Raw genomic sequence first — 27,934 nt, 5'->3', positions numbered from 1 at the left:
TGCACCCCAGCAGGAGCTGACTTGGAGTATTCAACATCCACAGGCTGCACTGGAAAAGCTCCTGGTGCAGACTGGATGGTCTCAAAAAATCACAGGTGGCTTCAGGTCCACACTTGCAAAGCCAAACCAGCACTTGGGGCGCTCCCTGTGCTTCACTTGGTGATTTCCCCTGACTCCTGCTCCTCCTTCCTTAGGTAATAGTAGAAAAAAGAAACCCAGTTTGGTTTGTTCTTGCCATTGAAAATCTATTTACATTAAAAATCAACAGCCAGCAGCAGATTAGACAGCCACAGGTGCCTGATGACAGAATTTCTCCACTCCATGCAGCCTTCTCCACAAGGTGAGGCAATCCATGAATAACAACTCGCATTAATCATCAGCACCATTAAAGAATCAAAAAAAGGCTGTTGGGATTTTCTTCCTCGACATTGCCAGTGGTGCATCAAGCACCAGATTCCCAGAGAAGTTCAGGGTTGGAACTGTAAAGTCTGGACAGCAAGGCAGGACTGAGAGGAACAAAGCCTTGGGAACGACCCACCCTGGCACGAACAAGAGCAGAACAGCTTTAAAGGGATGGAGAAGTTTATTTGATGCAACCCCACCTCTGTGTTTGCAAGAGCACTCAGGGCCCTGCTGCCATCAGCATTCCCAAAATCCAGGAGCAGCCACAAACCCTACAGGATACTGGTGTTTTCAGCAGAAGTAACAATCACATTAAAAAAAAAAAAAAAAAAAAAAAAAAAGGACAAAGCTGAGCCTGATGCTGAGATTTTTCAAAAGAAAATTTTAAGAAAAAAAATTCCATGCAAATGGTTCAAAAAGTTTATTGAATATTTAATTTACAAAAATCATATCCCTATGAGGTGTTCTAAAATTGGATAAAATAAACTGCATATAAAACCCAACCCTAGTAATGCAAATACAACACAGATATGAGACCATGGAAAGGAGAAAAAAATAGTAATAATCATGACACACACGTGACATTCATGAAGGATTGTCCCAACCATCCAAGAACTGGTTCAACACGATGCCTTCTCCCTTGATACTCTGCACAAGTCACCATTTTGTACAGGCCTTCCATATTCCATTGGTCCAAATTTAGAGTTGATAAGAAGTCTTTGCCTTCTCTCTGGGCTGCTACACCAGATTTAACATCTTCCTTTTGAACAGAAGGTGGAAAAGAAGGTGGGAACAGACAGTACAGACACTGAACACGTGCACTACTGGATGCAACTTGCTATCTTTGGTAGGGACCCTAAATCTGCAGTGGTCAGCTTTCTAGAGCAACAGGAATTTCAATTTTGGCAAAAAAAAAAAAAAAAACCAAACCCAAAACCCAAACATGTTTAATTGTGGTGTTTAGTAGAACAGTACAGGCAGTTTCTCTTGATCATACCAAAAAAAAAGTATCTTGTCTGGTTTAAAAATGAAGATCATTTACAGGGGTTTCAAATCCAATTGTTAACATTCCTTGACTTGAAAATGCTTCCATAAAACGTCACTAGTGCACAGCAGGCCCTTCCTCCTGAGTGTGAGCAGGGATGCTCTGCACACAGAACACAACCCAACCCCACCCCTCCTGCCTTTTCCTCCCATTTACAGCAATGGGAATGTTCCTGCAGACCTGGATGCCAGTTTCCTTCTGAACAAGCAGGAATCTCCTTGGGTGACTTAACACTTGCACAGTAACTTTTCCAAATTTCCCTGGGAAAAGAGGAGGGTGAAGCAAAAACAAAAGGGTGAAGGAATTTGGGACAATCAGTGCTAGAGAGTTTGCAGCCCTCCTCTGGGATAACACGAGCAGGAGGAGCAGGTCCAAGAAAAAATAATTTAAAAAGAAGAAAAAAATTTAATTTAAGAGCCAAAGAAACTCCACTTTAAAGGAGAAGGAAAAGTACCAGACCGTTTCCTTCATAACATTAATATTCCATAAATATTGGATAGCATTTGATTAACTGCAAGTGTAAAACATTTTCTTCATTTTTTTTCAAGCACTATCTGGAAAAGAAAAAAAAAGGAAAGAAAAAAAGGAAAAAAAAAAAGAAAATAAGAAAAAAACCAACTCTGTACCTCCCCAGTCCTCTCCACTTGGTGGAAATGCACACAGCCTGCATAGCCATGACTTTCTCAGCTGCAAACATTTAGTGGAAGACTAACTAGACTTGAACACTTGACTAAATCTGCTCACTTAGGAGTAAAACATGCAATATTACAGCAGACAACTACCTGTCCTCCAAAAGGCTTGGCTAATTTGGCAGAGAAGAAACGTTTCCAGATGGAAATAAATCCCAAGAGCCTCGGGGTGAAAGACAGAGTAGTTACATTATATTAGCGACTTCTGTGGCCTAAGTGTTTTAAAAAGCATCAGCAAAGTATTAAATATAAAAGCCATATGCAATACCCCCTCCATCCTCGGGAAAGCCTCGCGGTCTGTCTGTAGTGTGTGAAGTGGTGTGTGGGCTGGGGAGTTAAGGCATGAGCAGCAGCAGGAGTCCCTACTGCCTGAGCTCCACGTAGTTGGCGGGGAAGAGGCCGTAGCGGCCCTTGCAGACGCCTCTCCACCAGCCGTCGTCGATCATCTCGATGTTGGTGATGATGTCGTCGGGGTCGAAGGAGATCTCGTCGTCTCCCGCTGCAGGGAGAGCCCACAGGGTCAGCACCCACACAGCCAAGGGCTCGCGACAGCCCCAGCGCCTGGGTGCAAGAGCTTTTTGGAAACTGCCACCAGCCCCACAAACAGCACCCGGAAATTTGCAGTCTGCACCCGGTAATTTGCAATCCGCGCTCTTGTTAAACCCCCAAATCCCTGACTTTTCATTTGCCACCACAAGAGACATAAAAAGGCAAAGAAAAGAATCCAGATTTATCTCATGCAGATCAGAGTTTTCAAAGCCAAAGGGTGAAAACAAGAGTTTTGCTCACCAGCTTGGTAATCGTAGAGGGCTATGGCTGTGATCCCAAGTTCATTTTCGTACTCATCATATGCATTTTCTTCTGAAGAGAGGAGGGGAGAACAATTAAAATATGCAGTACATTATTACCCTCAGTTCTTTTCTGTGGTGCTTCTCCTTCAATTGCACTGCTGACCCACACAGGAAGCAGGCAACAACCCATGCTTGTTGTCAGCAGTGCTGACATTCCTTCTGCATGGACTTATTCCCTCAATCACACACAACTGAAGCATGAAAAGAAGCACTTACGAGAGACATTGAGTACAGGACTACATAAAACCAATCAGCCCTGTACTGCTTCTGTAAAATGTGACAGGAGAGCTGAGCCCAAGATCACTGTGTAAGACAATACTTAATACAAGTGGTGGCATGCTGGGGAGGGGCAGAAAGGGGCCTGTTTAAAATTCCCAGTTTTTTTTACCAGAGCAGATTCATCCTTCACAGCTCATTTAATAACCAGAAGAGGTGAGAAAAACACAGGAATTCAAAAGAATCTTACTCTTGCAGTTTCATCGATCCCTACTCCACTCCCTCACAGGAAGAGAACCCAACACTTCAATATCAAACTCCAAGAATTCTTGATTGGATTTTTTTGCTGGTGTGGCACATGTTTAATCTCCAGCTCGGTGCTTTCTTCTCATGTTGAGCCACATTCCATGGGGTGGGAATGGTTATCCCTGAATTTCTTTTGAACTGAAACCCTGGAGAGCACTGTAATTACTCCAACATCATCTCGCAGAAGTTAACTAACTTCAACACCTGGCTGCAGCCATTTATTAATTTCCTAATTAAAGTCTGCTGGTGGGGAATGTAGAAAGTCTCACTGGACTGAGTTTAGCAAACCAGGACAGCGTGCTATGAGCACAGCTGCTCATTAAGCTCTAGCACAAGGAAATAATCCTTATCCTGAAGGGTTTGCTGTGGGACACAAACCTGCTTGGTAGTGGTCTGCTGCTCCTGCCACCTCATAGACAGTCTCTGGCTGGTACTCTGCCTCCCTCTGGCTCACTGCTTCCTGGTAGTCCGGCTGAGCCGCTTTGTAGCCAGCCTCTGGCTCCTGGGCAGCAGGGCAGGGTGGGCTGGAGCTCTTGTAGGCTGACCCTGCTTCGTAGGAAACTGCATCCTGCAGAAAGACAGGGGAGCCTGTCAGGGCTTGTGAAGAGGTTCCCGTGCTCAGGATCAAAGCCCACGTCCCAAAGGAATCCCAACAAACCTCATAGACTGGGCTGGAGGGCGCCTTCTGCTCCGCCACCTGGAGGACAGGAGAGGGTGGTGGGGTCTGCTTCTTGGCTTTAGCTTGCTCCTAAACCCAGGAGAAAGGAAAACTTCAGTGCAGCTCAGTCACTGATGAGGGGACCAAGAGACAGCCCTCCAGAATGAAGGGCAGGCAATGTACCCTGCAATGAACTGCTGTGGTCACAGGAGGACTGGGCTGGGCTGGGCAGAGCACCAGGAATGCAGCACAGCAGAAGGAAAAAAAAGGAAGAAGCAAAACCCCCATGGCACATATGCACACCTGTGTTTAAAAACAGCCCCAGAGCTGTTTGGCCCATCTCCAGAGGAACTGCAGGGTTTTGGTGCTCAGTGTATTCATTGTGCTCATCAGCTGGCTGGGGCTCATGTCCCATTCCAGCCTGAGTTTAAAGGACCTGAAGCCCACACATGTTCTGGGTGCACAACTGACGAACTGCCTTTGGTGAGAAATGGTTGTGCAGTGCTCTGGCAGGTCTTCAAAACATCCTGCCAAGGCAAAGGACTCAGCTCAGACAAAAGTGGGTCCTGTACAGTGACAGTGGGGATTCAAATGTTCAGAGGAATTAAGAGATGTGGTAGAAATAGAAGCAGTACTGCTTTTGTGTTCTGTGACACGTGAATCTGTTGTGGCACTCAAGTGCTTCATGCTGTGCCATCCCACCAGTGAATCACAGGGCAATTCCACAATCATTGGAAAGCCACTCCTTAGGGAGGCAGGACACGGAAGTGCAAGAAATACTGTGTTGCTCACATAGCACAAAACAAGGTAACTATTTCAACAGGTAACTTTCATTTTGCCTCTCTTTACCACAGGTGAAAAGTAAACCATGAATCCAGGGCCAAACTGTCTTCTTCACTGAAAAAAGGAGGAGAGGATGTGTGCAATGGGAATCTGTGCACTCCAGTAGTTTAGGCCCAGCAAGCTATAACACCCCAGAGGATTCTCAGTACAGAGATGTAGTGGTAGGACTCTGTTGCAAAAAATTCTTCCTTTCCTTTGCTTGTCACAGCTCAGAAAAAAATACATCCAACAAGGAAAGCAAAGCGTGTCTTGAGAGCAGAGCCAGCTTTGAAGACAATTCAAAGCTTTGTGCTTTCTGGAAAAAGCCTCTCCTGATGCAAACCCTCCTTCACTTTTAAATCCTGTGCTACAGACAAAAAAGATAAAAAGGCACCAGCAAAGTCAGTGCTAGTCAGTGCTAGAAGTCAAACCTAAGTTTGGGGACAAATTAAGCAGCATCAGTCCATTAATGATGGCAAATGTGGCAACACTTTGACTAATTTGTCCTAGGAAATGGGTCTGCAATCCAGATTATAGTTTAGGATAGACACAGAATAATTGCCATAAAACATTTAAACTGCATGGCTCCCCTCAGGCTGGGTTTTGTTCCACAGTGAAATGCTCCACGTGGAAGAGCATCCTGCCTTTTTTTGCAAGGCAGCAGAGTACAGTGAAATCATGAGGCAGCACTGACTCAACCCAGGCATCAAAGAAGAGCTCCCTGAGCACTCTTTGCCTGTGAGACATTTGTGAAAAGCAAACCAGAACGAGGATTACGAGTAAGCAGGGCTCTGGAAGGAATGCTGTCCATATGTACATTCCCACTGTGGGAGGGTGTATGCCCACATATCCTCTGGAAGTGAAGAAGTTCACTGACAGAAATAAAGTTCACTCTAGCCAGAGTCCAGGCCTGCCCTCTGCACTCTCTGGATCACTTTTCTGCCCTTCTGCTCAACTTGGGAGCAAGGGGCAGTGCCAGCACAGCCATTTCAGTTCCCCTCAACCTCATCCCCCCTCTCTCTGTGTCTGCAGAATCCCACAATTAACCATGGAGATGTTCAGGCTGTAAGAACATTAATCATCTGGTTACAGGGAAATTTAAATACCAGCTTTGGGGGAAAAAAGCTTCAAATGTGTCCAGGCAACAGAATCTCTGATAAAGCACAAGAGAAATCCAGCAAAATGGCTTGGATTTAACCCACACTCACAGCAAAAATACCAGCAAAGAAATAACATAATTACTAAGATAAAAAAGTAATTAAAAAAAAAAAAAGACAAAGCAATTAAGGTTCCTTCCAGTCCAAACCACTCCATGACCTTTCCTCTCTCTTTACTGTGCTTTTCTCCAGCACAGTAAAGAAACCTCAGGAGTATTTGGGGGAAGGTACAAAAAGTCCACATGGAGGAAAGGCAGCATTAGAATGATGCACAGAAGATGAGCTCCCATCCAGCTCGTGACATATTTCTGCAGTGAACATATGCTTACACTGCACATCGTGATGTTGTAAGGCAAAATAAGTGATAAGCTGAGAGAAAAGGGGGAAGAAAAAAAAGCAATCACTTTAGAGGAAGAGAGCCTACCAGGCAGTCTTTTATACTCTTGAAACAAATTATTTACATCAAGCCTTAGTCTCCAGTAATACAAACTAATAAAACAAATATGCAAATTCCATAAAGCAGATACAGTTTCTCACTAAACATGTCCTGGAATTATCTTGCTTATGAATAACACAAAAATCATGAAGCTTTTACCCATGAAAACGCAAAGTAGATTTTTTAATTCCCTAAGATTCCTAATTAACATTTGGAAGATTATCTTTCCCTCATCTACAAAGTAAATTTTTTAATTCCCTAACTAAGATTCCTAATTAACATTTGGAAGATTATCTTTCCCTCATCTCCTGGCTGCGTGTTATACCATCTCCACCTCCCAAAACACTGATCCCAAAGGAACAGCATCACCAGCTCTCACCATGGAGTGAAACTTCTTGAACATGCAGGGCATTTTGAGGACCACAGAGCTCTCCCTTCATGAGCTCCTCCATGCCCAAAGGGCATGTGGGACTGCCAAAAGGCACAAGTACAGGAGGAAGAGGCCAGGCTGGAGTCAAACACAGCAGAAGCACAGGCACAAACACACACTTCAAGCTTTAAAGGCCAGCTGGAAAGAAGGAACCTTTTCTAAAAGATTCCCTTTTCTCCCAGCATTGCATTGAAACCAGGCTGCACCAGTGGGATTTGAGTCTTACTGACCTCCAGTTTCCTCCGAGCCTCCTCCTGTTCCTGCTTCTCCCTGGCCATTCTTTGGGCTCTCTCAGCTTCTGCCTTCCTTCGGTCTTCCTGCTCTTTCTCCTTGGCCAAGTTCTCAAAGTTAGCTCGGATGCTGCTTGTTTTATTGGCAACTGTAACATGGAAAAGAACTCAAATCAAATCACGTCTCAGGCTCTATATAAAAGTAGCCTGGAATGAGTTCTTGCTATGAATTTCTGCTTTTCTGTCTTCTGAGTTTATAGCTCAGTCAGGAAAGTCCTTCTACCCCCTCTTTCTTCCTCTCCCTTCCCAGCTCAAACCTCTAATGCATCTTATTTCTCTTCCAAAGAAACATTGTAATGCTTCTCCCTCCTCTCCTTCATGGTGCAGGCCCCACCACTACCCTACATAATTTATTCTTCCTTATTCTCACACTTTATATTCTCCCTTCCTCAACCCTAATGAGGCTCAAGAGAAAAAACAAACTGGAACAAAGCAAAACAACCTCTAAAGAAGGGAGGGAGAATATCTGAGGTTGCTAAAGAGCTGCAAACACAGCAGTTCTCTCTGGATGACCCTTACTCAGCACTATTACATCAATAATCCAGGATTTCGGACATAATCACCTCCAAAGAAAGGATTTGGGGTCAGTGCCTTACCAGCTTCTACTGGCTTGGTCTTCTGATAAGTTGATGATGGTTTCTCAATATCTTCAAAAGTTGCTGCATTCTATCAGTAAGGACAAAAAGGATACATGTAAAAACTCCCACAAATTCATGAAAACATTCACACAGCCTCAACCTGAGATATTTCACTGTGATACTGTCCCTAAGGCAGAACATCAAAACCAAATCAGGAAGGATCAAAACTACAAACAGAACAATCCTTTCTGCAAGTCAAGCTAGAAAGAATTAATCTTCAGGAGCAGTTCTGAACACATCAAAATCCTATTAATTAAAAAGTTTATGAGTGACTCACCAGAACTAAAAACAAGGCAATAAACATACGTCATGTAGCTGTTGCTGCTCTAATCCACATAAGCTGGCATCAGCTCTGTGCGTATAAATTTGCTTTTTAAAGGTTTAGAAAAGCACAAAACTCTGCCCTTAGACTACAGAAGTGTCCAGAATTAAAGAGCTGAGCAGCGCAGATCTAACCAGGCTGTTCTGCCTGGTCAGAAGTCCTGGCTCTTTGAAGCAACTTACCTTGTCCATTCGATCTTTCTGGACACCGTACTTGCCTCCAAATCCTTTGGAATAATCTAAAAGCAGGACAAAAAAGGTCAGAACAGGGAGTTGGGTGCCCCTCCCTCCCTTGCTGCCAAATGCAAACAGCTACCTCAGGTGCAAAGAGCCATTTCAGCCTCATGCAGAGCCACAGTGACAGCCACCAGAGAAAATGCAACTTGGCTTTGATGCAGAGAGGACACAGAAGCCCAGGAGCCCCCAGGAACACCCCATGGCCACATGCATTCCCTGAGTAAACACGAAGCTGAGGACTGAACAGGCATCAAGCAAGGAGTAAGGGAGGAGCTCTCCTGATGCAACACTTCTGTAACACAGCCTTTGACAGCACCAATTCTGAGCCCTCTGCAGGAATCACGGAGCCTGAGCCATTTTGCTTTGCTCAAAGGAGTCTTTGGTGACCACAGAGGTGTTTCGGTTTTGGCTTTTTTTTTTTCCTCTTTGTGAATGGCAGGAAAATGTAACAATTTTCTCATTCCAGTGGTTTTGGTCGAGATACTCAGCTGGTGAATATTAAAGCCACTGGTGGTAACTCCTGCTCTACACATGGGAAGGGGAAATCACACAGGCCAGCTTTAGCTGCCTAAAGCAACTCACCAGTAGAGAAATGGGGTGGCTGTGCTATCCCATACCAGCCCTGAGCTGCACTCTTCCTCCCAGCTGGTGCTGCCCTCAGCACTTGTCACACTCCCAAATTCACTCACCAGTGACACTGACAAACACAACAAACAAACCCAGACAGGAAGGAGTTTCGTGGGAACGTCTGAGGAGCACCAGAGCAGCACAACAGCAGCAGCAAGAGTGTGTGACTGGAAAAAGACCTCTTTGTGGTGTGTGAGCTGTAGGAATGTGTCTTTACACTGCCCATATTTCCTATCCATCCCTGGAATACAATTCCTTCTCCTCTCAGCCCCCAAACCACTGGCTCTCCCTGCCAGCCACTGCAGTGCTTGCACTCGGGCTCTGAAAGTCTGAACAGATGTCACTATAGCACAGGAAAATAGCAGCTACCAATGAACAACCTCATGTTCTATGTATTTTCAGCCAGAATAAATATACTACACTTACATTTTCCTGCTCCAGACTCCTGACTTTAAGATAATGGAAAGCCAGGAATTCATGGGTTGTACCCCAACTATTTCACAATGAATAAACAGAACATTATAACAGCATTTGCTCACCCAAGAACTACAAACATTCCCTACTTCTTTCAAAGACTACAATCATTTTTAAATGATCTTGCCACAGCCCATTTCTTGTTAATGGTTACGTGCATGGTTATTATCTGAATATTTTTCCACTAATTTACCCAGGCAAAACTTTGTATTTAGTCTCTAAAACTGATTTCACTAACATCATACCAACAATAATGTCAATTTCCCCCTGCATGTACAGCTATAACTAATTCAGGACTTTGCAGAGCTGTTGACTAAACACTGGGTGTTTCCTGAACACAGGCTTGCTTGAGGTAATATTTTAAGGGTAGAATAAAGAAAAGAGCTGGATCATGGAAGAACAGAAGCGCAATAAAGTGTCTGCACATTCCTGGCATTGATCTACCCAGAAAACAATTTCAGACTGTGCGAGAAGTGGCTGCACTGGTAAGAAAGTAACAAGTGAAAACGGTGCCTTGTTGAGATTCATGCTTGGCTAGTTTCTCCTTGTAATCAAACCCCACAGCAGATGGGTCCTGCCTTTCTGTCTGTACACCAAATTTCCCTCCGAAACCACTCTTATAGTCTGAAAAAGCCACATGGAACATGTTAAAATCAAGGCAGGGAAATAAAGTTCAGTCAGAGACACTCAAAATTTTTTGCAATATTTTCAATTATCAGCAATTTTGGATGGTGAAAAAAAAATAAATAAGTCAAGACACTTCTGAAAAAGTAAAGTGAAAAAAGTTTCAACTTGAGATGATTTATCAGACATAAGAACACCATTCTGAAGTGCTGAAAAAAAGCATTTCTCAACATTTTTCATCCATGCTGCATAATGCACTTGCATTTGATCAAAGGTAGGAAGAGGTACACAGGTAATTTGTTCATCCAAACAAAACAACAAAAGATACAAGAGAACAAACAAAATAAACACCAACACAGTACAAGAGAATCAAATGAGCTTCCTTCATCAGTGTGGTTAACATTTGTACAGAGAGCTGACTTTTAAAGAGGCGTGAAGATGGGTCCCACAGAGACCACCCTCCAGATACTCCTTAAAGGAAAGAGGAATTTTCCTGCTGCAACACAGCTTGAGGGAGAAAAGGTTGCAGCTAAGAGCTTATTATTCCCTACTACTGCCTAAGGAGCAGCCATTTACATATATATATATATATATACACACACATATATATATATACATATATACACACATACACCTGTGTGTGTGTGCTATAAAATTAGGGATGGCAAAATGGCACAGAAAAAAAGGGATTCAGGAAATCCTCTCACAACAAGTTTGCTGGAGCACCCAACAGAAAAAATATTTTGAGGAACAGTTTTAATTTCATTACTTAAAAAATATTAATTTCTTTAAGTCAAGAGCATTGACAAGCAGAGGGCTGAGGAGCAACAGCTGCATTTTACAGGAAGTTGTATTTTTACTGGGAACCAAGTATTTCACAGGAATAGGTGCCCCACAGGCCATGAAAAAGAAGAGCATTTGATTTTAGACTCTTCATACATGGAAATGGGGATATACACAACAGAATTCAGAAGGGAAAATTTATTTAAAGGAATTCCTAACCTGTGGTTTGCATAGTCAACTGAAAAAGGAAAATAAATCCAGCATACTTGCAAGCCCATAAAGGGAAAACTTAGTCGTGAGCCTGGACTTTGAGGGGCTGGGTGTCAGCTGTGCCAAAGCTGCTCTGCAGCCACCAGGTCACCCCGTGACAGCAGAACCCAGACACAGGGAAGGAGCCTCACGTCAGCTCCTGGGAGGATGTGCCCAGAGACACCAGGGCAGGGCTCACACAGGCACCAGGAGGGCACACGAGGGCAGGCAGAAAGCACAGCAAGGAACTGAGAGCTGGGGTACCTTTCTGGGACTCGTGCAGCTGCACCTTCTCCTGGTGGTCCCAGCCAAGGGCACATTTGTCTTGTCTGTCTGTTTGCACGCCAAACTTGCCTCCAAAGCCCTTTACATAATCTGTGAAGTTTTCAGAAAACATTACTGCAATTTGTAGCTGCAAACAACATTTAATAAAAAAACCCAGGAATATGTTAGGGGATAAGCTGTCCTGTTAATAAAACATTCACTCTTTTAAGGGGATCCAAATTCTGCACATGCATGGGGTAAACACACATTTACCACAAAAAATCCCCCAAACAAACTAAAAACTCCCACCCAAAAAAAAGCCCCAAAGTATTTTTCCCAGGTTTAAAAGGATCTGAGCTACTATTTTTAAAGAAGATAATAAAAACCTTTCTGTGATTCATGTTTTTCCGTTTTGCCTTGATATTCAAAGCCAACAGCACTTTTATCCACTTTGTCCTTGTCAACACCGTATTTACCACCAAAGCCCTTGGAATAATCTAGAGATAAGAGGGAAGAGTTTTGTTTGTAAGTGTTCAGCAACAAAATCGTCACCTTGAGAAAGTGTGATAATCAGGGCTGCTAGCACTGCACTGTGTTTTAAAAGAAGCACTGGCATCCACAACTAAACTTGATTTCAGACACTGAAGTCAGAAATCCTTCAGAACACATTCTCCAGGAAAACAAAATAGCATTTTGCTGGGCAATACCAGCAGTTCAGCTGCCTGACTCCTTGGCAAAAAAGGACACTTATGGCAAAGTGAACTTCAAAACCCACATCAGCAACAGCCTGGATGCTTTTAAACACCCCCTGCTCTTTGTCAGCATTTCTAGAGTTCAAATGGTTCTTTGGGACAAACAGAAAACAAATGGCAAAAATATCACCATTTTTTCAATAAAATGGTAAATTTTTGATTAGGTATGCCTGGAAACTCGAGCAGCAACACAATATTAACTCTAAACACTGTTAAGTGTTTTAATCCACAAACAGCTGATTCTTTTAGAAGCACGTCTCTGTGGTGGTCAAGTTGCTCACAGTCTGACTGCTTTGATTTACAGCTTTTCAAAAGGAGCTGTAAAAAACCTCCAGACAAACCTGTGTGCCCTGGACCATCCCTTAAAACCAGGCAGATTTTTTTTAGTTTTTTTTTTTTTTTCCCCCAGAGGTTGAGGTTTTCAGCAACATAAATTTTACCCAGCATTACCTTTCAGCAGGTTAGTAGTGCAAGAGGTGTAAAACATGAGTATTTTACAACATGGGCTATGGGCAGTGCCTACAGCACTAGGGAAGGAGCTTGCTAACACATGTGTGTCTATTCACCCTTCTGGGAGTCGTGTTTCTCAGTTTTCCCCTGGTAATCAAACCCCACTGCACTCTTGTCCACTCTGTCAGCCTGTACTCCGTATTTTCCACCAAAACCACTTGAGTAGTCTGCATTAAGAGTAAAGCACAATAAAAACAGCATGAAAGCAACTTGTCATGGATACAACATAGCCTAGCAATTGAGGGGAAAAACAAGTTATTTCAGAGCTCAAGTATTATGAAGGCTTTAGCACATAAAATGCAGTTTAATTTTAAACACAAGATAAGCAACAGTCTTACAGTTTATGATGGTTCCCTTTAAATTTTTTCCCTATTTCCAAAAGGGAGCAATACAGCAAAGAGCAACTCTCAGTCTTCCTGACATGTCCCTGAACCTCACTTCAGAAAGAAAAATCAGACTCCTGATGACTCACTATTTCCTTGCCTTAAAACCTCATCAACTCATGAAACTGCTAGGAAATTAATTTTTTCCTCCTCTGTTCCACCAAACCCACCATTTGATTCACTGGGAATGTCATTCAGAGGTCTCACTAAAGCAGGTACTTCCCACACACTGAAAGAATCTACTCTATTTTTTATAGAAAACGTGCCCACCGAGGTGACCACCTCCCCACTTTACCTTTTTGGGAGGGATGCTTCTCAGTTTTGCCCTGATATTCAAACCCAACAGCTGACTGGAAGAGAAATAAAATGACAACTGTGACAGAGTTAGGCATTAGGAGAAAAACTGCACACACTTCAGTAGACACAAAGCATGGCAAGTTCCTGTGTCTTTCCATACTGCTCTGACCTTCTGGACTGGGGGCATAAATACCTCTGTAACTTATGGGCCATATTCATTTACATGGCAGTTCAGGGCATGTGTTCATGGTCAGAGTTTTGCCCTCCCTTGCCAAGGCAAATAGTACCAGCAGCACACTTCAGCCTGGCCTTGCCAGGTCCAGAAATTCAGTATGACAGAAACCTGGCATTTTCATGCAGGGATTGTTATGCAGTCTTGGAAAAGGGTATCAATTATCCTGCCCAGCAGCTCATGTTGTGATACAGGACAAACCATCCCCAAACATTCAACAGTATTCACACTGACCTTGTCAAAGAAAACAATAAAGTAGTATTTTAACATCTCTTTTCAGCTTTCTTTTCAACTCATCTTAACTTCCCACAAGGGCTTTATTCTACTCTGCTTTAAACAGTAATTTATTTTCCTGTCAGTGTTAGCTTCTGCTAAACTTCAAAAAGAGCAGGAGGAGCAGCCCACACCAGCATCCTAAGGCACTGAAATTCTGCAGTTTTATGTACAAAAGGAGAAAATCAGCCACTGTGGATGGCTGCAGGAGATGAAATCACTCACCTGGTCAACTCTGTCAGTTTGTACTCCAAACTTGCCACCAAACCCTTTCACTGAATCCACTTGGGAGCAATGCTTAGAAAGTTTGGATTGGTATTCGTGTCCAACAGCTGACTGGAAGAAATTGGTGAAGTTCAGAGAGAGCAGTTCTACATAGTCCTGTGTGTCAGACAAAACACTGCACCAAGCAGCTGGAGGGTGAGTTTTGTTACCAACATGCATCACTGCCATCCCTACTGTTGAAACCAACTTCCCTGGAAATTCCTACTCACTTGGGAAGTCTCCACAAGGACGTTGCCATGCTACCAATCCAGCCTAGGCAAGGGAAGTGATTGCATTTTATGGGGACTATTTTATGCCCTGCATTTGCACTTCAAAAGCACAGGAATGAAAACAAGACAGGTACAGAGGGAGTCTTGATGGTGTTCATGCAGAATTTGAAGTGAGTTTCAGGTGAAACACACAGCCTTGTGTTTATTTAGGGATCTGTTTTAGCTGACAGGGGACTGCAACAAATACAGCAATATTTTTGTACAACAATACAAATACAACCGAAGCCAGCTGCCACTGGTTTAAGGTGGCACCTAAGTCTCCCGCATAAATCACAATTAGAGCATCTTCCTCACATGCAAAATGGTGTTGAACATGAGGAGATGCATCCACACCGGTGCCAAAGGTATCCCAACCCTAGAAGTAGAGCTAAACAGAGGCTGAGCTCCATCCATCCCACTGGCAGGACACAGGGATATGTAATTACACACCTGGAAGTGGCTCCACACAGCCCTTGCTAGTGTTACACTGACCTACTGCTAGGGAGCCCTTCCAGCTCCTGAACTGATGCTGGAGCCTCACACCTCCAGTAAAAACGCTTTTTCCTTGCCCAGTGCCAACAGCGGGAACTGGCCAGAGCAACCTGCAACTCACCAGGAACCCAACACTGCATAATCTGTGCCAGGCAGCTGGACCAAGGTGAACTAATTCAAGGACACAAGGTGTCTGCACACCTTGGATTTTACAGTGTTTGCTCTTTTTCTTCCACACAGGGGCTGGAGGGAACTTCCCCAGCAGGCTGGGAAGCAAAGCATTACTGGCTGAAGTCATTGCCAGGTAACAGACAAAGGAGATCAAAGATGGCAATAACAGGATACTACTTTAACTCAAAAACATTAAAAAAGCTCCCTTCTTTTCCTGACTTAAACAACCACACTCCTGTCCATTTTGCAGGCGCTCTGTAGTACAGTATCTGTGAAATGTGACAGAAAAGGCTCCCACCTCCCTTTTTTCCTCCCTATTACATTTATGAAAAACATGAAGCTCTGAAAATGTCCGGTTTTATGTGATTTTACCTGATCTCCCTTTTGTTACACCCACTGAGGTATAAGTGTGGTGTTTTCTTAGTGGTACCAGGACTTTCTGCATTTCACCAAATACCAAGCACTACAACAAAACCCCCCTTAGAATTTTTTTTTCTTTTGTAATCTGTATTTCAGAGTCAAACACCGTCATAACTTTTCAATACAATTTACACCAGCTCAGGAGATATGGCACACAGAGTGATGGAAATGTTCATTTTAACTCAGAACCAAGGTTTTGCCCTAAATGCAGCAAAACCCTGCACCATGACAATGCTACAGCAACCCTGATTTAATGGCCAAGCTTCAAAGCCAAGCTTTAGGAGCAGCACACCTGCACAGATACCTGCAAAGGAGACATCTCAGCCACAAGGCTTCAGAACTACAGTTACAAGGGAGAAAGATTCATTACAAACAGAAATTGTGAACACCTCCTGCTACCAGCATCACTCACATGGGCATGACCAGCATATTTTTCCTCATGATTAATTCTGGCCTATGGGAAACACTGCTGACTTTTGTTCCTTTCTTTTTCCCCACAGACACAGGTGAGGGACAAACTGCTGACACTAGAGAGCAGCAGCAGAACAGGCCTAGTGGCTGAATCTCCTCAGCAATCCCTTTTCTCAGATACAGAGGCTGGCCCACTGAGAACTGGACAGCAATTATCTCTGGAATGTGAGAATCCAGCAGAAATTTAAGGCTGTCAAGTTACCAATAATACAGAAAAGAAAGTAAGAAAACTTTCGTATTTGAAAATGTTTTGATTCTGATTCTAGCAGAGCTCATAAAAGAAAGCAGCCAGAAGTTGATATGCCTATTTATCACACGACTAAAGGAATTATACTAAGAATGATAATTTAACAGTGTAACATAAGCAGCCATCAACTCCTTATATAAAAAACTACCATCTGACTGAAGTACAATATTTTAAATACTTGCATTATTTGTCACTGTTCACAGTTTGTTCACAAGAGCTGCACTCTGATTTTAATGCAGCAGCACATCCTTTTTTCATTTTTTTGGCAGTCTCTATCTATATGCATAGAAGAGCATTCAAATAAAAAGATCATACTGGATTTATTAATGCACCAAGCCCTTTGTTCATTTAGAAACATAAATTTAAAAACTTGAATCCTGACTCCAGGGGAATCATCTCCAGACTTGGCATCAATCAAAACCACGTGGGGCACACCCCAGAGCAAAGCTGGAACAAGCTCAGCTCACACAGAGAGTGCTGCTGGCCAGGCTTATCCCTTCACTGATCACTTCATCCCAGGGCAGCCCCATCCACACTTACTTTATCCATGCGATCTTGTTCCACGCCAAACTTCCCTCCGTAGCCATGGGAAGCTTTTGGTCCTGTCTGCAGCTCCCTCTCTTTGAGGCTCTGGTGTTCTTGGAATACATTCTCCCTCAGCTGATGAATACTTTAAAAGACAACAAAGCAGCAACTTTTACCGAGGAAGTTTCAGCAAGCAACCTCAAAAAGATGCAAAATATAAAGCTGACAAAGCTATCATCTCAATTAGAAGTTGGATCACTTGTATTTTTCAAGCCCTTCCCATTTTTTCAGTGTATGAAACATTTCCTCAAATTCCCAGACACTGGATTTGTCCCACTGCAAAATGTTTTTTAAAAAAGAAAAGAAACTGCAGGTTTTAAGACAAATGTGGAAAGGAATTTTGCTATTTCAATAATCCTTTACCTCAAACTGATTTGTGCCTAAAACATAATTTTTTTCCTCGTGTCCTAATTTAAATTCTTCTCAACACTTTCTATTTAGATGGTAACTTTTCAGAACACGGATCACCTCTTATCACACAGTCCCTGTGGTATCAGGGCTAATTCTAACACAGCACTCTGGACAGCACTGTACTGCAAAATAAAGATGTAAGGAAACTTGCACAACCTCTTCCCAAAGTGATCTCTTAAAATTCGCAGAATTGAACTGAGGGCAGTGCAGGTCATGAAAAGAAGAGTGACCCAAGGTGTAATCTGTACTTTTAAGGATTTCCCACCTGAGTTTTAAGCTTTCTCAAGCGTAATTCAGCCAGCAGGAATTCCCACTGCCCTCAGAATAGAGCAGAGCAACACTGATCCCTGAAGTAACCACAGTTCAGTCTCTCTCTTTGCAACATCACACATTTCCTAAAATTGCTTTAAAGTTCTGTCCTAGACACTTTTTGTAAGAAATACAGGATTCAGGAGATGCATCATTTCTGTTTCACATATCCCTGTGTGATGCACTTATTTGCTTTTCCATCAGAGAGCTCAGTTTGTTACTTTGCCAGGGTTTTTATGAGTTTGGTTGTAGCAGTTTTCTAATCAAAGTGTAAGAATTAAGGGGCCAAACTGAAACTGCTCAGATCCCTCAGCTTCTCCCCTAGCACTACTGGCTCTTGCACCAAAACAGCACAAAAACCCCTTTTCAGGTAGAGAGGCAGGAAAAATCACATTTCCAGTGACAAAGAAAAATTCAAGGGTCCCTGCACCATATTTCTGCACATAATTTCAGCTCTGAAGACAGACAAATTTGAAAGACCAGTCATCTGGCAAATAATCAATCTTCTACAGGGACTCTTGTTTTAATTATGAAGACACAAGTAACTGAGATCACGAGCTGATTAAAAGTTGCCAGGGACTGTGCCTATTAATACATTCCACAAGAGAGCTGCTTTACTTGATGTGCTCTTGGTGGCCGGACCCATTCACGGTTTTAGCTCCCCAGCGCTGTTCTTTCTCACTCACATCATTCTGTGAAGGACACACATAAAAAGAGAGTTAAAAACCCAAAGCAATCACTAGTCACACACATTTCAGAGCCCACAGCAAAAGCTTCCAGCAGTCACTGAGACCACAAGTGTTGGAAAAGCAGCTTCACTTCCCCTCCACTCCAGGGACATGCTCCTGACAGTTCATTTGGCCAAGACACATCCCCCAGCCCGCAGAGCTCCTTTGGAACTGTCCCAGAACAAGTTCCTGGTGGATCAGTAAACCCCAAAAGCCATACCACAAAGTCTGGATCTGTCTCCCAGTCATCAGCTCCATCATCCTGGCTGACAGACACGGTGTGGCCTGCAGTAGCCTTCCACATCTGCAACACCAGCAGGAGAAGCAGGGTCATGCTCCACTCACCTGCCAGCTCATTTGATTCGTGCAGGAGCTGACAGAGGAGATGCAATCCGAAATTCCCAATAAAGTATGTTATTTAACCACATCACCAAAAGCTGTGCTTGCAGTGAAAACAGGTTTGACCACTGGAGCTCAGGCTGTCTTCTCAAGCTGACTTACAAACCTGTTTAACTCTCCCATTTGCACTGTAAAAAGATTAGGAGCAATTGCTGTTTCAAGAGAACAAAGTCACCTTTCTTTGCTCAAATTAATGTGTGCCTTTTGTGCAGTCACTGCACTCAAAGACTTCTGCTCACACAGGTTTCCAAGCCAACATGCACTTCCAAAGACTGCTGCTAATTCTGGATCCTGTGCATACAATTAAGGTGTAGGAATAGATTTTTTTCCCCCCCCAGGCATTAAAAACGGTGAGCACATTGTTCTTCACCTGCATTACACCTGCACAACCTCCTCTGCCGTGCAGGGAGTTCCAGCACAGAGACAGAAATCCCAACAACTCTTAAGAATTTGCACACAACCCAGAAGCTGCTCCAACAACAACAGAGAACAGGAGAGTTCCTGTTCTGTGCTCCTCAGGTAATCCCCAGTGAGACACGGTGCTCACAAACTCAGCACCTTGTCTGCCTTTCAGGAGAAACAGAGGGTGACTGCAGACTCATAAAAAAAGCAAACAATGACTTCTAGAAACAACATCCAGCACTTTCAAGAGGTTAATGATTTGGGGCCTCTCAGTTTCTGGAAACTTTATTCCCTGTGGATTATCAAGTTGGATGCTTTTAATTAACAGTTCAGCTAGTTAGCAGAATTCCTAATCTTTCTGGTGCTAGTGTCTGGATTTTACACCCTTTATTCTACATAAATCAAAACAAATACATTCTAGAAAGCAAAACTGAAACATCAAACTACAAGCTGCCAGTTCTCCCAGCTTTTTCAGAACACACTTCAGAGAAATGATTTTATTTTTTCTTTGCTACTCAACTAGAGTTCAGTTTTTTAACATAACAGCATTCTGTCCCCTTACCTTTATCCTTCTAATTAAGAACAGATTACAAAGATAATTACCATAGGCTATTTAATTCACACAAGCATAATTCAGTGGGCAGGATGAAAACTCATTCCCTCTTAAATGCATAGCTAATACTCCCTGGGTAAAGTCCACAGCTCGTTCTGTCAGGCTTGTTCTGCAGCCTGGCAGAACGAGCTGATGAGCCACTTTTATGGAGCATTTCAGAAATTTCAGGACTGGCAATGTGAGTGAGAACAGCTGGAAAACTGACAGTCAAACACCAGGATAGCAAATGCTGGAGTAGCTGGGAAGGAGGGTGTAAAAGCAGAGCAGGTGACATATTGACAGTATTAGCACATTTCCCCTCATGTTTTTTCAGGTCTCCTGTCTCCAAATTCCTCTGGCAGTTAAGGAACTAACCTTTATAACAGCACCTCATATCCAAAAAACTTCTGAGACTGTAAACCTTTAGAACACAGGTGGTTTAATGTTGTTCTTAAAATACTCTGTCTAAAGCCTTCTCTCACATGACTGTGTCTGATTGTCCTACTCTTTCCTACTAAAATCCAATCTCTCACCAAAAAACCCTCAAGAGCCTTGGAAAGTAGAACCCAACCAGCTTTATAATAATGAAATTCAACATGGGTCCAAGTTCTTTCTAACTTCTCCTAAGGGGCACGTTCTGTATCCATCCTTATGTGCTCCACCACGCTGTGCAAGATGTTTGGGAATGGAATTCAAGTGATGAGAGCTGACTCAGGGGTGCTGTGTATGGTGAGTTTCTATATGCTTGGTGCCAAACTCAAGTACTTGTTTCTTATGTTCACTTGATTCATGTATTTTGTTCATTCAGCTGTGCTTGGACATTTCAAAGAACAAAAGCTGGATCCTTCAGTCTAGGTGTCACTGCTTCCTCCTCAAGCTCTCACGAACAATAGAGCAGGGAAGAAGGATTTCACACGCACCCCCGTGCAAAAACCAGCATCCACCACGATTCTCTCCAAATCATGCGCACAAACGCCAACATTTTTCCACAGCTCAACCCCGCACTCCGAATTCCACCAGGAGCAGAGCAGCCCCAGCCACCGGGGCTCCCTCCCCGTCCGCAGCCAGCAGCAATAAGCCTGGCTTCCGCCTGCTATTCCAGCACCGATTCCAGGGCAGAACGAGGAGAAACACGATCTATTCATGACTCACAGGCTCACGTGGTCATGATTCCTGAAGGAAGAAGCAAACGCCACGGTTCGAACACAAACCCAAGCTAAATACATGCCTCCAATGTACGCGCTGCCCGGCGCGCTATGACTAATCAGCACACACATCATCCTGCCCAGCACCTCCAGCCTCGGCGCGGCCCCGCTGCCCGGGCCTAGGGACGAGCTCCGGGCAGCAGTGCCGAGGCTCGGGGCGCAGCTGAGGGCAGCGGGCAGCAGCTCCGGGGCTGGCCGGGCCCCAGGGCCTGAGCCCGGCGCCGCGGGCGGCGGCTCCGTCCTGAGCGGCTCCCCCAGTGTGGGGAGAACCCGCCGCAGACGCTTCCCTTCAAATTCCCAGCTTCAGAGTTGAAATAATTTTTTTTAAAAAGAAAAACAAAAAAAAAAGGACACTGAGTCGCGACGCCGCCCGGCTCTGCCTTGCGCTCCCCGGCCGTGCCCGCAGCCCCCGGCCCGGCTTCCCCTCAGCCCCGCCGCGCTTACTCTGCCTGTGCCGCCGCCTCTTCCTCGGCGCTGGCTCCCCGCCGGTGCTTCCCGGGCTGGCGGCGGCTGCTGCTGCTGCAATTTCCGCTTCTCCCGAGCTCCCACTTCCTCTTCCCGGCTCCAGGTGGGAGCGGGACGGGCTCCGCTCCGCCCCGCCGGGAGGGGCCGCGCCGGCCGCTGTGGGAACGCCGCCTCCGCCGGCCTGCGGGGCTCCGAGCCGCTCCAACAATCGTAAATACTCATTTCTGCAGCTGCTCCGTCCCCTGTTTCTTTCAGCCGCTCAAGAAATGCAGCATCAGTAGTTTTAAAATGGCCACAGGGGAGTTGCTGGTGCAGTTGTGAACATCCTTGGCTTTTAATACTCGCTTTTGCACCGTCATGTTTTGGAAGTCGCATCCACTCCGTCCCCAGGGGCTTTCATCGCTTTTTATCAGTGGGCAAGAGGTTCCCCCGTGGCTGGGATCCGATCCAAATGAAACGGATGCCAAAATGGAAACGATGAGGGTTTAAAACACTGTGGAATGAGGTACTGGTTTGTTAGCATCTTCTAAAGGAGGGGAAGACCCCAAGGAATGCTATTTCTAGCGGAAAAGACCATTACAGATAAACACACAAATTCCAGCTGTAACAGAGGGCAAGATGATAAAAGAATCCAGGTGAACACAAGAAAAGATTCCAAATGTAGACTGTTCATGTCATAAATAGTTCCATTACTTTTTCCTGGATTACATGCAGTGGGATTTACCCCATAAACTGAATACAGCATATTTGAAAAGGGCTGAATTTACTCCAAAACCACTGTCTGCTAGAGGAGAACAAACGTGCAGAAAACCTTAATCCTTTAGGCATTACTTCTCTTTCTTTTGTCTTTTTGAAGTCTTCACCTGTCCCTCCATGTACAGGTAGAAATACCAGCCACATTTATATATCACTTTTCACCCATCTGTTCCAACATCTGTAAAACAAAAGGTACTGCCACCTCAGTTAACTACAATTGCCCTTTCCCTCCCAAGTCCCGTACTATTAAGAAACAAATTAATAAAATGTAGAGTAACTTGTGCACCAAAGCTACAACCCTGGAAGTGGGAAGTGAAAAACTTTCATTTTAAAGGCAAAGTGACTCTTTAGTTTCTTTTAAAAGTACCACCCCCAAACATAGAGTGTCAATTTTTATTTACCCAAAAATGAATTTTGCTGCCCCTCCCTCTCAATCTTTAGCCTACCAAGCTCCAAAAATAAATTCTGCTTTGAACTAATGTACCTGTTCTCCAAATCTTGGCGTGATAAATGTCCACAAGACAAGACACTGCTACAGCAGTTTAAAAGACAGAGTTAAAACACCTGTTTTGAGAGTCCCTGTCCTTTAAACATGCAAAGTTTAAAGTTCACTCAGATAATTCTGAAGCATGCAGACAGGATGCATAGTTTAATTTTACAGCTTCCAACTGAAGCCTTTAAAGACATTTGGCAATTTACAAAACGTTGTATTTAATCAAGCATTATCTAAAGATCACAGTAACAGACCCAGGTGCTTTTCCACATGCGCAGTTTTCTTTCAGCAGGGTGTGTGGGAGTTACTGAAGTCGAGCAAGACACGTTTTTCTGGATCACTCTGGCACAGCTCTGCTGTGTAACTCAGAAGGAAGTCACCGCACACAGTTTTGCCAGTTTGTGAAAGCTTTCGCCATTTCACTCATTTATTCTACCTCTCACATCGGTTCCATTGTTCCATAACAGTTAAGGTTTTACAGCCTCAAAATAATAAACGCATGTTCTGCTCACATTTTACAAATCTACCCCGCATTGGTTTCACTTTTGAGAAACAACAATACATGACTCTGAACACCTACTATCACTCACATCAGTGACCAGCAACGCCTAGGCAAGGTTTCTCTAAACAGCAAAGTTTAGCTGAGCAGTGAGTCAGGATTTCCTTCTGCAGTTCCATTTTAGGGTTTTTTTTCTAGAAAGATAGATTCTCTGAGAATATAAAAGAGACTGCAAATGAACAGACAGCAACTTGTACAGACAAGCCAGACAAACAGAGATGCATCACGAAATACGGTTTAGAGCGTCCATGGCAGTGTTTCTCCAGGCATTCCACATCCTGCTGTTGATCTGGAGGACATGATGAAATACGCTCCACGACTCCTTTCATTATTCTGCAACTTTATCCCTCTGTCTTGTACTCAATGAAATGGTTTACAAATATATCAAAATTGACATGAAAAGCTCTATTGTGACCCCATTTTGCACTGGTTCCCTCAACTCCTATGTTTCTCCCCAAATATCAGTATGGCCATGATTTCATTTTATTACCAAAGCAACTGTTGCTGCTGTCTAGGACAGCATTTCCATCTTCACCATGTGGACCAGAATACACTGAAGTTGTGTGTCAGGTCTGGTTTATTATTTTAAAAAGCAACTCAAAGCTCTAATGACGAGCAGTAGGCAATAAAGCAGTTTTTTTCCAGAAAACTGACATTAATGCATGTGAACTTGAACAATTCCAAAGAAAATGTCACATCTAATGGAATATTTTTGCTACTGGAGAAAGGTCATCATTTGAAACCAGATCTACAGGGCAGCAAACAATAGTTAAGATGCTTTATTGACAATATCCACTCACTGCAAAAGTTTCTGCCTGCATACAGTTAGATCTTAGCTTTTCCATAGTGTTTTATTGGCAGTGGAAAATGCATCAGTACTTTATTGAAAGCAATAAATAATACTGTGATAAAAATAGTTCAAAAGTAGACTGTACATATTGTTACATAATCTGAAAATACACAAAAGATTAATAGAAAAACAGAACAGTAACAATGAATTTCAGTTTTACAAGCAAGTTAAAAGTGGAAAACAAAATAAGAAAAAGACATGCTATATATATTGTTGCATAATAAATAATGCACCATCTGAACAGATTCTTGCTGGCTTCTTAATATGCCATTTACAAGTGTCAGATACATTTTCTACTCATACAGTCCAAAATGGCTACAACCATCCAAATTAAAGTCCAGACAAGTCTTTAGAACAAGTTTACAAAACACATAGGATGACTTACATAAGAAAAGTAAGGCCTTTATTAGAAGATGCACTGCTTTAGTTTTCAGCCCATTGTACCTTCATCTTTCACTACTCATTTGACAGGAGGCTGCAGTGCTTTAGGATTGGTCCATCAAAACTGGTTCCACCAGCATCTTTCCACCAAGTGTTTTCAAGCAAAAAGGTCTAGGACAAAAAAAACCTCTCTGTGGCCTGTGGCTCACGACCAGGAATCATTACGAAGTCTATCTTCCTCAGGGAAGGAAAAGCAAAAATAAAACCAGTCCTGGGTTTATGGCTTGTTTTCAGTCACTGCGAAGAGTCGCTACACAACACAGCAGAGGGTGTTAGGACTGAGGCAATCGCTCCTACAACGTGTCCCGCAGGGTTAGGAGTTCCTCCCAGCCTTTCAAACCAGTTCTACTTTAAATACAGACAAATTGCCACTACTTGACACATCCTCTGTGTGGAAAGGTACAGCTCTAAGAAGAACAACACTCATGTACCGTCCCCTCTACATCAACAAAGGCTCACCTGAAAAAAGCTGGACTTGTTTTCAGATCTAAGCTAAGAGCTCCAAAAGACAAAATATATACTGCTCGGTGTCATGATACTTTTACAAAGGTATTAAAATCCTTTTCACCTTCAGTTCCATTATTAAAAAACAATGATAATTACAGTTACTGCATAATTTACAAAAACCCTATATTGCTCATAGGGACATATACATACAAGCATTACAGTACATTCAGTTGGAAAGACTAAAATTAGAATAAAAAATCAGCAATGATTTGATTTGTAGACTGAATAGAAACAGAAAAAGTAACTAACTATATAAATGACAAGTCACATAAATATAAGAAACATTTAGATTCTAAAATATTTTCTCTATAGTACTCATGAATTTATTTGCTAATTAAAAACTCTGTAATAAAATATCTCAAAGTGTCCATTTAACAAGTATTAACAGGTTAAGGGTTCCAAATGTTCAAAATGCTGCATATCACCGGTAGAAATAGTGTGGGTAAACTGCAAAAACAACAAACAAAAACAACACACAAAAAGAAAAAAACACAGAAGATTCCATTAGCAGGTTTTAACCACCATTGCACTCCATGATTGTCACAAACAGCTCAGCAGCAGTGATGCACTGAATTACTGCCATGCCATGCTGGATATCACTTTATTGCCTCCTGCAATCTCCAGCTGCAATGCAAATAAAGCAATGAGGGCAAATGTTTCTGCCTCAAGGATTTCCATCCCACGTCATCTGACTACAGAAAATCCTGAACCAGGGAGGAGAACCTGGTAGAGAGACTTAAAACTTCAGTTCCTGGCAACTAAAAATACTTTAAAGAGCCCCTGAGATTTTATATGAACTGACACGCTCGTGTGGTCTGAGCTGCTACGTGCAGGAGTTTCCTCTCTCAGCATTTCACATGTAAGAACTCTTTAGAACTCAACTCATTACATGCAAAAAGGTTCTGAATTTGAGGAAGCAAATACATGAGTTGGAAGAGATGCTACCAGTAAGAAGAAAGACACTGCAAGCAGAGAAGACAAGCAATTTACAGTTCGTGAAAGATACCAGTGAGGGGGAAAGATCCACTGAGTTGATTTTTAAAAATTAAAATTCATTGTAGTAAAAAAAAAAATTCGTTTTTGGGCTTGCTTGGAAAATGAGGGAAGTACTGTGCCATGAGAAAATACAGCAGAGGCTGCTGCAGAAACATTCCACATCCTGGAGAAATACAGGACTACAGCTCTTTCACAAGCCAGAATATGTGGATTTTGTTACAACACGTCAAGCTGCTTTTTATCAGCAGCACTGCTCCCCAAATTGAGGCTGCATGTAGCTAAATCCAAGCAGCCAGCCCAAGCAATCACAGGGGCATGGAGTGTCCAGGAACAATTCAGTACTGAAGCATGTTTTAGTGGGACAACTCTGACCAGGCAAAGACTTTGAGAGATCAACAATCTGAGCTGCAGTGTCACACACTGGATTATTTTCTTTTCATCCCTAATTTATGCTCTTCCCCCCTCCCCACTTCCACTAGCTGTGCTTCATCCAACCTTTGATTTCAACACTTTCTACAGATCTGTTTAGCACAGGTCCTTTTTGAAGCTGTTTTAAAATCCTCACAGGAACACAAGTGCTGACAAAACTCAGTATTTCAACACTCAGTCTTACTGTAGGAAATAAACCTGGGATTTCCAATATAATGACCTAACCTGAAAACCAGCACTATTTTCTAAGTGGGTAAAACCACTGTAGGAAAATCCCTGCTGTTTTATTTCATAAATAGCTGCTTCAGTGCTATTCCTATCAGCTTTACTCACCAGGAGAAGGCTTTAACAGGAGTAGGTCCTTACTGTGGCAGAATCCAATCTTTGTGTTCCTGATACACTGCCTATTCCAAGAAGCATGGGAAGACATGCAGAACACAGCATGCATGTTAGTTTTCAAAACAGAAAAAAACACCCTCCACAGCAATGGTGATTACAGCTTTGGTATTCACCCAACTCTAAGGTTACAAGTTAGAAAAGCAGAATTTATTTTACAGTTTGTATATTAACCACTTCTTGTTCCACAGGCTAACAAAAAGTATTCTAAAAAAAATCTGCTTGCCAACTAGCACAGAGAAATTGGCAAAGGTGATCTTATTTACTACTTTATGTAGTTCGTAAATGTCTAATATTTAAAAAACGAAGTGGTTTTATATGGTAAAGACTTTCATTTACAGAATTTTCCACATGAATTTTGGTAAATATTTTGTGCTAGTGACAGTATCTAAAATTTAGAAGAGCTTACTGAGAGTAGCATCAGATGCAAAAATTAGTTTTTTGAGCTTTAGGAATAAATAAGCGTTTTCAGAACATGAGGCAACTCCAACAGATTGTGTTTTCACCCTGCCTGTCCCAATAAAAAAAAATCATATTTGTTTCTGTGTGTCTTTTGTAAATTAAATTCAAGTCAAAGTTTATTCTTATGTTGCTACAGATAGGGTTTTTAAACAGACAAGATCCCTCATGTGACAGGTGATCAACCTCCACTTCCAGGTGGGATTTTTGGGGTCTGCTTTTGTTGGTTTTGTTTTGTTTTTTTTAACTCACATCTGTGTGTGCACACCTATATCCAAAGATCATTAATGAATGAACAGCAATGAATAAAACAGTGATTTCAAGTATGGTCATACTGAGATGATCACTGCACAGGGGGTAATTCACCTGTTACTGAAGTTTTATTCATCTCAAAATTATCTGAGGGGATTTACTCACATCATTTTTGAATGCATTTTATTGCATTTCAGAAGTGGGGTTCATATTGGTCTAATTGCTGATAATCAGAAATTATGCACCATGTGATTAAAAACCTCCTACTAAGCTGTCATTTTACTTTCCTAAATTACATTTATTTCTAGCTATGATTCTCATTTTGTTACTCCAGTGATGTAAAAAAGAAACTGCACCTCTAGTACAGCTTCCTGAAATGACAAAGCACCCTATGGTTAAA

The 27,934-nt window shown here is 42.8% G+C and overlaps 2 protein-coding genes across 12 annotated transcripts in view; both read right to left on the bottom strand.

The window, feature by feature from the left end:
• Positions 1–802: 802 nt before the first annotated feature.
• Positions 803–21,527, bottom strand: CTTN (cortactin). 5 transcript variants are annotated; one of them, XM_039724961.1, is made up of 17 exons: positions 21,376–21,527; positions 18,554–18,637; positions 18,224–18,297; positions 16,841–16,970; positions 14,192–14,302; positions 13,460–13,514; positions 12,838–12,948; positions 11,906–12,016; positions 11,520–11,630; positions 10,113–10,223; positions 8,445–8,500; positions 7,899–7,968; positions 7,243–7,391; positions 4,168–4,257; positions 3,888–4,077; positions 2,926–2,997; positions 803–2,635 (listed from the first exon to the last, which is right to left on the bottom strand). In XM_039724961.1, the coding sequence occupies exons 2-17, from the start codon at positions 18,635–18,637 to the stop codon at positions 2,499–2,501; spliced, it is 1,662 nt and encodes a 553-aa protein (XP_039580895.1). In that variant the 5' UTR covers positions 21,376–21,527; the 3' UTR covers positions 803–2,498. The 5 variants fall into 5 exon arrangements, with proteins under 5 accessions (XP_039580895.1, XP_039580896.1, XP_039580899.1 ...); XM_039724962.1 differs by having other exon boundaries at positions 2,926–2,994; XM_039724965.1 differs by lacking the exon at positions 10,113–10,223 and having other exon boundaries at positions 21,376–21,526.
• A 1,803-nt stretch (positions 21,528–23,330) lies between these two features.
• PPFIA1 (PTPRF interacting protein alpha 1) overlaps positions 23,331–27,934 on the bottom strand; it is a 52,921-nt gene continuing 48,317 nt past the window's right edge. For 5 of the 7 annotated variants that reach the window (XM_039724998.1, XM_039724992.1, XM_039724994.1 and 2 more), the window contains 2 exons: positions 26,761–26,831; positions 23,331–25,449 (listed from right to left, as the gene is read on the bottom strand). In XM_039724998.1, the coding sequence (XP_039580932.1) occupies positions 26,773–26,831 (59 nt within the window). In that variant the 3' untranslated portion in view covers positions 23,331–25,449; positions 26,761–26,772. The remainder of the gene's footprint in view (positions 25,450–26,760; positions 26,832–27,934) is intronic. The other 2 variants (XM_039724995.1, XM_039724997.1) reach the window with 1 other exon arrangement.

The sequence above is a fragment of the Passer montanus genome, unplaced genomic scaffold (genome assembly GCF_014805655.1).
Source record: "Passer montanus isolate IOZ18808 unplaced genomic scaffold, ASM1480565v1 scaffold54, whole genome shotgun sequence".
In the NCBI taxonomy this organism is placed as follows: Eukaryota; Metazoa; Chordata; class Aves; order Passeriformes; family Passeridae; genus Passer; species Passer montanus.
Note: the sequence above shows the minus strand (reverse complement) of the source record. Positions and strands in the feature narration are given on the sequence as shown.